We start from the raw sequence: 10016 nt of genomic DNA, 5'->3' as shown, positions 1-10016 counted from the left end.
AAGGACACAGGTTTGATTCCCCAGGACCCATGTTAGCCAGATGCACAAGGGGGAGCATGCATCTGGAGTTCACCTGCAGTGCCCTACTCTCTCTCTCTCTCTCTCTCTCTCTCTCCCCCCTCACTCTTTCTCTGTCAAATAAATAAATAAAATAAAAATGCTAAAAAAGAAAAAAAAGTGTGTGTGTGTGTGTGTGTGTGTGTGTGTGTATATATATATATATATACACGTATATATGTGTATGTACATTTATGTGTGTGTGTGTATATATATATATTCCTATGTTAATATAATATTTCCAAAATAAAATCAGAAAAATGTGAAGGAAAGGCCTATAACATGGTTATTGATTTAACAAATAAATTAAATTTACTGCCTTGCTCAGAGTTCTGTTTCCTTTTCTTTAGTTACATACTTTGTTTCTATAGTAACTCTAACACATATAATCAGTTGCAATGTCTAAACCTTTTACACGGTAAATTCCTTCCATTAGTAAACAGTAATAAAAATATAATCCTTGTTTAGAATTTTGCCATCTTCCTGAATATCCTTTAATTAGTATGCAATAGGATTAAATACAACCCCAGCCTCATTATAAGATTTTGAATAATTAGAAGGAAAATATGAATTCTAAGCTTAGCATGTAAGTTTTGTAGGAATTTACTGCCACCTTCAGGTTTTAATCAAAATGCAATGGGACTATAAATTTACTAAAATTTCAGGGCACAAACCTCAGACAATGTAGAAGAAAATTACTTTGTTTTCGAAGATAAAATACTATTTAAGTTGCAGCACAAATGTCTTTCAGCAAATGCCTTTATAGCTGATCTTTTTTGCCTTTTGTGTTTTAAACAGCATGTAATTGAAAATGAGAGATGGACCCGCAGTTAAGAGTGCTTGCTGCACATGCATGAAGGCTTGAGACCATGTGGATTCTATAAACACAACCAGATGGGTATGGCCATGCATGCCTTTCCCCCAGTGCTGTGGAGGGTGGAGTGGCGACCATTGCCAAGGCTGGGAAACTGCTGTTAAAGTTCAGAGAGACTCCATCTCAAGGAGATATGTGACTGAGTAATAAAGGACATCTCACCCAAAGATGTCCTTACATATAATATGCTGAAATCATGAATTCATCTGCAAATAAGTGCAGGCACTTAACCACCTCTCCCACTGACAACACCATTTTCAGAACCTTTCAATAACAAACAAAATCCTATTTCTCTCAATATACTTCTATTAGAACCTATCATTTAACCTCTACCTAAAGGTCTGTTTTCTCCCTCTGTTTAACATAATTTGTAATCTTCAGTAGAAGAGATGAAATGATACCATACTTCTAAACCAGAGAGATGACAATTCTTTCTTCAGTAGACTGTTAAAACCTCATGGCAAGCTGGGCATGGTGGCACACGCCTTTAATCCCAGCACTTGGGAGGCAGTAGTAGTAGGATCATATGAGTTCAAGGCCACCCTGAGATTACACAGTGAATTCCAGGTTAGCCAGGGCTAAAGTGAGACCCTACCTTGAAAAACAAAAACAAACAAAAACCTCATGGCAAGGTCACATGCCTCAGACCTGTATCAAAAAAGGAAAGGAAGTCGAGTGTGTGGCGCACACCTTTAATCCCAGCACTTGGGAGGCAGAGGCAGGATTTCAAGGCCACCCTGAGAAGACTACCTAGTGAATTTCAGGTCAGCCTGGACTAGAGTGAGACCATACCTCAAAAAAAAAAACAAAGGAAAATCGACTATAACACCCATACTATTTAACTTCTCTTGTCCTTCCTTTAGTAAAATGTGTCTTGAAAAAGAACAATGCTAGCTTCAAGTTCTGGAGAAAAGAAATTCTACTCTGATAAATTTTAGTTTTCTTTTTAGTTTTATGTATGCGTTGGTTTATTTATTTGAGAGGGAAGAAGAGAGAGGAAAAGGCAGATAGAGAATGGGCATGCCAGGGCCTCTAAGCCACTACAACAAATGAACTCCAGATGCATGCATCACCTTGTGCATCTGGCTTATATAGGAACTGGGGAGTCAAACCTGTGTCCTTAGGCTTCACAGGCAAGCACCTTAACTGCTAAGCCATCTCTCCAGTCCAGTTTTCTCTTTTGTAATATTTATTTATTGACTTACTTATTTAGAGAGAGAATAGGCAAGCAAGGGCCTCCTACCACTACCAAACATGGATAGTGAGAAATCAAACCCAGGCCATGAGGCCTTGCAAGCAAGTGCCTTTAACTGCTGTGCCATCTCTCAAGCCCTGGTTTACAGGTTCTTTAAGAACTTTTATTTATTTATTTACCTACTTGAAACAGAGAATGAGGCAGACAGAGAATGAGTATGGACCCTAACTCTCCAGGGCCTCTTACCACTGTAAACGAACTCCAGATACACATGCCATTTTATTCATCAGGCTTTAAGTGGGTACGGGGTAATCGAACCGTGGACATCAGACATTGCAAACAAGCACCTTCAACCACTGAGCCACCTCTCCAGCCCAATTTTAGTTTCATACAGCATAAACATTATGTATTTTCCAGGAAGATAAGCAACTTGAGATCATTAGCTGTTTTAGAACATTCATGGGTACTTTGCTTCTCATATTTCAAGGAAAATATCATGGCCAAAAACTCCCAACATATGGTAAATACATAAACAGTAAATATGTCAAAATCCTCATTTATGTTCATTTTGAACATGAAAAATGATGACTTTCACTACATTAAACATGGGTCCTGGCATGTATCAGGAACTCAAATCACAAGTATTTTTATCACTGGATGTCCATAAGTCAGGGGCCATGGTGGCAAGATATGTGGTCTAGAAAGTGCTTCCAAGGAGCTATGGAAGGGCAAACTATTCCACAAAGACCAATGGAGGAACTACACTACCCTCCCCCACCCCCCATGACACACCAGCCATAACCTCTGTGGCCCACCCATAAACAAGGAACATGAATTTTCTCTAGCTCTAGTCTGAGCTTTCGTGTTGTTTTCTGCTTTAGATCTCTTCACCTTTGGAAAATAAAATGTCTTACATTCCAATTTGGCAAGAGACTGTATAAATCCTAACTAGTGTGTTCATTCTGTATCCATTTTCTTTATAAGAAAAATTTATTTTCATTCAGTTTTATGACACTATACTTACTGGATACACAAACAAAATCTTAAAAATAATGGTCAATTTCCCTGTTTCTCTTTTTAAACAACTACCAATAAGATGTAATATCCACACTTCTATAAGTGGGGTCCTGATTAACCACAGTACATCAAAACAACTTTCATTTTATTTTAGGGTACTGGCATTACTAAGTAGCCTTGAGAAACTCAAGGCTAGCCTCAGCTACTTAGTAATCGTTCTATTTTTACCACCTGAGTACTGGATTACAGGTGTTCATCTCCATGCCCAAAATAACCGACTTTTACATGAAGACCGAAATGAAATAAATAGTCCACCAATATGAACTAAGAGAAAAAAGACAAATGACACGTATGCCACCAATGTCTGCTATTATCAGCGAGTAAAGTGATGGCTGGTCCTTTCTGTTAATCCTTGTTGTTTTAAGTGTGAAATGGCAGGACAAGATGGGCTCAACACTAAAAACTAGGAGCCGTGACAAAAAAGACCCAGATGACAGACAGAAGCTAAACAAGTGATCATAAGCATCACTTCCAAGTTCCTGACAACTCTTCACAACTAAATCTATGACCAGAAGACTACAGGGAACCTTAGCAAAATATTTTGTAGCACTATAAATCACTGATGAGTGTATGCTTACCTGGATGGTAAAGATGATACAATTATTAAAATTTCCACAATAAATGTAATAAAGTCATTGTTTAAGATGAAAGGTTTTCTGGTGATAATTTCAAAACTTATACAATACAATTGTTAAAAACGTAACATAATGGGCTGGAGAGATGGCTTAGCGGTTAAGCGCTTGCCTGTGAAGCCTAAGGACCCCGGTTCGAGGCTCGGTTCCCCAGGTCCCACGTTAGCCAGATGCACAAGGGGGCGCACGCGTCTGGAGTTCGTTTGCAGAGGCTGGAAGCCCTGGCGCGCCCATTCTCTCTCTCTCCCTCTATCTGTCTTTCTCTCTGTGTCTGTCGCTCTCAAATAAATAAATAAAAAAATATTAAAAAAAAATAAAGAAAAAAAAAGTAACATAATGCATGTAATACTTTTAGTTAAGAATACATTAGCTGGTTTGAACATCTAAATATACCTTCTTTTTTTGTTGTTGTTGTTTTTGGTTTTGGTTTTTGGTTTTTGAGGTAGGGTCTCACTCTAGCCCAGGATGACCTGGAATTCACTATGTAGTTTCAGCAATCTTCCTCCTGATTGCTGGGATTAAAGATGTATACCACCACTCCCAGCTTTAAGTGTATCTTCTTTTACAAAAAATCATTTATTTTTTTTTTGGAGGGGGGCAAAGAGAGTGAGAGAGAATGGGCACATCAGGGCCTCCAGCCACTGCAAACAAACTCCAGATGCATGCACCCCCCCTTGTGCATCTGGCTTACATGGGTCCTGGAGAGGAGAACCGGGATCCTTTGGCTTTGCAGGCAAATGCCTTAACCGCTAAGCCATCTCTCCAGCCCTAATTATACCTTCTAATAGAGGTTGAACTGTGGTTTGGAGAAGCAGAAACACAATACTCCAAATCTGTCAGTACTCCTTACCTATTAATATGAATTGATTCAAATCTTTCCAAGAAGTGGTCATTTTATAAATAAAGTATCCAAATATGTGTAAATAATAAGACACTACAAATGACCCTCAAACACATCTTTTTATTACATACTAAATTTAAAAATACAAATCTCAATAAAAATGCTTATCAAACATTGTATATATAAGTACAGTCAAATACTATTGGATTGTGACATTATGTACAATTGCTAAAGTTGTTTAGAAACAGAACAAAGCACAACTTTGCCGATACTGAATTTCAGAATTCTAATGTTGTAAATTTGGCAAATGTGAAGTAGTGATCTGCACAAGGTGACGTTTATGGAGGTAAAACAGTAAGAAACAAACGGAATCATGCAGCTACTCCTGCACTAAGTGGTCATGAGTAAATTTCTTCTTTATTCTTTTAAGTATCTCTGTTAGCAGAAATTAAAGTGCACAAGACCACCAGGAATACTTGACTTGGTTGTACCCTAAGTATATACTACAGTCAACAGTACTGCCATATTGAGGGCTTCAATTCTTTGCACTGTTCCTGAGGCTTTGGAAATTTATTTTGAATGTGGTTAAGGGAAGGGAGGCCAACATTTTCTAAATTGCACCTAATGGCCTTACAGTATAAAATCAAAAAAGACTTTTTTGGGGAACAGGTTCAAGGAAATTATCCATGTCTATATTGCCCTAGGTATAAAATTTGACTAAGAACCTAGTTTTGCCTCAGGAAAATGCTTCCTAATTTTTTTTTTCAAAAGATCAGACATATACAGCAAGCACCACAATACTGTCAGTTACTGTTCACCACTGCATCGTGAATACCAGGCATTAACACTTGCCCTCTAAAGGGTCACAAAATATACAGGTAGAAATATGTTCACACTTGACACTAATTTTACTAATTAACATCAAGTATAATTTGTAAAAATAGGTCATCTCTAACCAATCAAGGAAGAGAAGGAAAACTAGTCTACAAAAGTGCTCCTTTTACCTTTAAAACCCAATAGTTTCATTTTGGGTAGAACAAGATTGTAAGGTTAGGCTACCAGTTTTAATATGCTGGTGATGCCATATCAGACATACATATATGTGTAAATCTGAATTCTGATTTAAACTAACATACTAGTATAAATCATGGATAGGAAACATTTTATCAGTCTTATTTACAAACATGATGAATGACAAATATAAACATTTTAAAACTTGCAGAGAAACAAAACCATAGTTCACTAAAGATGAAACACACAATTTAAAAAAAAGGTTAAAAAATACCTACCAAATATACCTGTTGGCCACTGGACCTAAGAGGCAAATAAATGTAATAATCATGATTAAATTTTTATTACTATTACCTTTAGTAACATATGAGGTCTACTTACAGTACTGCCTACACATACACATTCTCTCATGATTTGATGAGATTAAGTTACTGAACATGTTTTCTACTCCCATGGCACATTACACTTGGTAACACTAATAAGGTAGATTTATATAACACTTAAATCATGATTACGAATGTTTAATTGAATATTTTCCTTTCTGTAGCTGTGAAATGTAAAGCTTAGATTTGCTTCCATCGGGCCTCTTAAACCAAACTTCATCATGGTTAATTGTTGTAATTACAGCACTAAAAGGGGAAGAAAAAAGAGAATGAATTATAATATGCCTTCTCAGATTATTTTATTATTTTATTATTATTGGGCTTTTCTTTTTCCTTTTTTTTTTTTTTTTTTTTTTTGAGACAAGGTCATGCTATATTGCCCAAACTGACCTTGGGCTTGAATTTCTTCTGCCTCAGCCTCCCAAGTTCTGGGGATTACAGGCACACATATGCCCAGTTTTGCTCATCTCATTTTGAATTACTAGCTGTTTGTTGTTGTTGGTTTTTTGAGGAAGGGTCTCACTTTAGCCCAGGCTGACCTGGAATTCACTCTGTAGTCTCAGGGTGGCCTCACAGCAATACACTACCTCTACCTCCCAAGTGCTGGGATTAAAGGCGTGTGCCACCATGCCCAGCTATTACTAGCTTTTTTAAAAAATAATTTTAATTTATTTACTTGCAAGCAGAGAGACAGACAGAAAGAACAGAAAGAGAGAGAATGTGTGTGCCAGGGACTCTGGCCATTGCAAATGAACTCCAGACGTATGTGCTACTTTGTGCATATGGCTTTATGTGGGTATTGGGTAATCAAATCCAGGTCGTCAGGATTTGCAGACAAACACCTTAACCACTGAGCCATTTCTCCAGCCCTGAGATTACTAGCTTTGAAACCCTAAACACTGAACACTAAATTCAGGTATACAACTGACTTTTACCAGAATACTATACTGTCAACAGGGCATACAGTTAAACAAACACACACATACACACACACACACACATTCACTGACACTGTAACATATAACATCCTTTCTTTTCTGTTCTTTTTAATATATTTCTTAAAATTTATTTGCAAGCAGAGAAAGAGAATGGGCACAGCAGGACCCTCAGCCACTGCAAACAAACTCCAGACACATGGACCACCTTGTGCATCTGGCCTTATGTGGGTACTGGGGAATCAAATCTGGGTCATTAGGATTTGCAGGCAAGCGCCTTAGCCACTGAATCATCTCTTTAGCCCATCTTTTCATTTTCTTTTCTTGTTTTGTTTTGTTTGCTGAGGTAGGGGTCTCAAGTTCTGGCATTAATTCACTCTGTAGTGTCAGGGTGGCCTTGAACTCACAACAATCCTCCTACCTGTCCCCCAAATTCTGGGATTAAAGGCATGTGCCACCACACCCAGCCCGATTTTTTTTTTTATTTGTTTACTTATTTGAGAGAGAGAGAAGAGGGATAGAGAGAGTGTGGATGGACACACCAGGGCCTCTATGTGCCACCTTGTACATCTGGCTTATGTAGGTACTGGAGAATCAAACCTAGGTCCTTAGGCTTTGCAGGCAAGCGCCTTAACTGCTAGGCCATCTCTCCAGCCCCCTTTCTTTTGTTAATGGAGTTGAACTTTACTATCAGAGCTGCAGCCACGAGATACATAATGACATACACAACTGGCAGCTCCATAATACTGGGACTAGGCACCAGCAAAGATGGCTACAGCTGCTAAGGCTGCAGCTCTCCTCTGGGGGAGGCTCTTCTGGGGCACAAGGGGGTAGCCCTGTGGTGTCCACAATGGCCCAGACCTCTGAGCACTGTCACCTGTCAATGTACAGCCCAGAGTAAGATCAAAGTTATCATTTCCCCCTCAGCCCGCAGCAAGGAGCACCGAAACCCAGTTCCTGGGACAAACCCTATGTTAATGACCTCTGCCTCCTCAACCAGGTCCTGATAAAAAGGCTTCAGAGACTGGAGCTTGGACAGGGATACACCTCAGGACCTCGTCCTAGAGCCCCCTTCGGCACATTGTCCCAAATTGGCTCATCACACATTGCCTCAGGGCTTTGGTCAGATCAGCCTCCAAAACCTGGGAAACATGGTTCGTGAATGCTGTGCTACAGTGTTTGAGCAACACTCAGCCTCTTCCATTCTTTCTACCTGCAGAGGGACTTCCGGCAAAAGGCACCTGGAAGAGGCCAGACCTAAGAGCTCTCCGAAGCCTGTATAGATGTAATTGGTGCCCTATGCTACCCTGCCTCCTGTGAAGCTGTGAATTCTACTCCATTTTGAGCTGTCTTCCAGAAATATGTTTCCTCCTGCTCTGCATACAGCCAATAGGGTGTCCAAGAATTCCTGAAGCTCCTCATGGAACAGTTGCACCCTGAAATCAACAGACAGGGCCTGGGCACCACCAATCCTGACCAACGGTCCAGCGCCCTCTGAACCTTGTGGAGGAGCAGCTCTGCCTAAAGAATCTGGGCTAAGTGATGATGACCAAGCCAACGTAACGTGGAGACCTGGACAAGAGAACAGTAAGACTGTGGACCTGTTTGTGGGCCAGTTGGAAACTTGCCTCTGGTGTCAGGCCTGTGGGTATCACTCTGCCACCTTTGGGGTTTTTTGTGACCTGTCCCTGACCATCCCCAAGAAAGGATTTGCTGGGAGCAAAATGGCTCTGCGGGATTGTTTCAGCCTTTTCACAAAGGAAGCAGAGCTAGAATCGGAAAACACTCTAGTGGGTAACAGATGGAAGAAAACACAAAGTAAGCTGGGCAGGGGTACACGCCTTTAGTCTCAGCACTTGAGAGGCAGGGGTAGAAGGGTGGCTGTGAGTTCCAGGCCACTCTGAGACTACATGGTGAATTCCATGTCAGGCTGGGCTACAGCCAGACCTGAACTCGAAAAATAAAGAAAAAAAAAGACACAAAGTACCAAAAAAGTTGACAGCACAAAGATTCCCCAAATCATCGTGTTCCATCTGAATCCATTTTCCACCTCCTGAGGCTCGATCAAGAAAAGTCCAGCCCATTCTGTCTCTCTTCCCTCTCTCTGCTTACAAATAAATAAATAAAAATATTTTTAAAAAGACAGCTGGGAATGGTGGACTTTTAATTCTAGCACTTGGAAGACAAAGGTAGGAGGATTGTGGTGAGTTTGAGGCCACCCTGAGACTACATAGTGAATTACTACATAGTGAAGTCCAGGTCAGCCTGGGCTAGAATGAAACCCTACCTCAAAAAGGAAAAGGGAAAAAAAAAAAAAAAAAGCAGGGCCAGAGAGTTGGCTCAGCAGTTAAGGCACTTGTCTGCAAAGCCTAATGACCTGAGTTCAATTCCCCAGCACCCATGCAAAGCCAGATGCCCAAAGTGACAATGCATCTGGAGTTTGTTTGCAAGAGCTGGAGGCTGGCACACCCACTCTCTCTTACTCTTTCTCTGCTTACAAAAAAATAAATAAAAATATTTTAAAAGGAAGGAAGAAGGGAGGAAGGGAGGGAGGAAAGGAAAGAAGGAAGGAGAGAAGGAAAAAAACTCAGTAGGTACAGACTTCCCACTGCAGCTATTGAGCCTACAGGACTTTGCCAGTGACAAAACTGGAAGGCGCACTTGCCCTTTGCAACCACTCAGGCATGTCTACAATGACTCTCATGTTTCCTCTGCCAGTGAAAATCAGATGGTATCTAATGAGGGTCACGTGCTGTTTTACCAACTGATGCAGTAACCACCCCACTGCCTGTGAAGTCTCCTTGAAGCCCCAACACCTGTGAAATCCTTTCAACACCCTTAAGACTGCAAGCTCCCTATTTACCTCAGAGATGTCTAGTTTTGCGTCTTTTTAATGGAGGAACAGTATGAGTGGTTGTAGCTCCCATTATTTTTTATTAAGGAGTAACCACCTGAAGGTTCCCTTGTCTCCCTGTCCCATGTACTGAGATTGCCAGGTCCTTACCCACATA

General features: G+C 40.2%; 1 protein-coding gene and 1 pseudogene across 4 annotated transcripts in view; one reads left to right on the top strand and one right to left on the bottom strand.

Annotated features, from left to right (window-relative positions):
• Positions 1 to 4776: 4776 nt before the first annotated feature.
• Positions 4777 to 10016, bottom strand: part of Brms1l (BRMS1 like transcriptional repressor) — a 59099-nt gene continuing 53859 nt past the window's right edge. For all 4 annotated transcript variants that reach the window (XM_045155383.1, XM_045155385.1, XM_045155384.1 and 1 more), the window contains one exon: positions 4777 to 6316. In XM_045155383.1, the coding sequence (XP_045011318.1) occupies positions 6199 to 6316 (118 nt within the window). In that variant the 3' untranslated portion in view covers positions 4777 to 6198. The remainder of the gene's footprint in view (positions 6317 to 10016) is intronic.
• On the top strand, positions 7722 to 9799 carry LOC123462134 (annotated as a pseudogene).

Source organism: Jaculus jaculus, chromosome 7 (assembly GCF_020740685.1).
Source record: "Jaculus jaculus isolate mJacJac1 chromosome 7, mJacJac1.mat.Y.cur, whole genome shotgun sequence".
Taxonomy (NCBI): Eukaryota; Metazoa; Chordata; class Mammalia; order Rodentia; family Dipodidae; genus Jaculus; species Jaculus jaculus.
The sequence above is the reverse complement of the archived record's forward strand: the minus strand, read 5'-3'. Positions and strand labels throughout refer to the sequence as shown.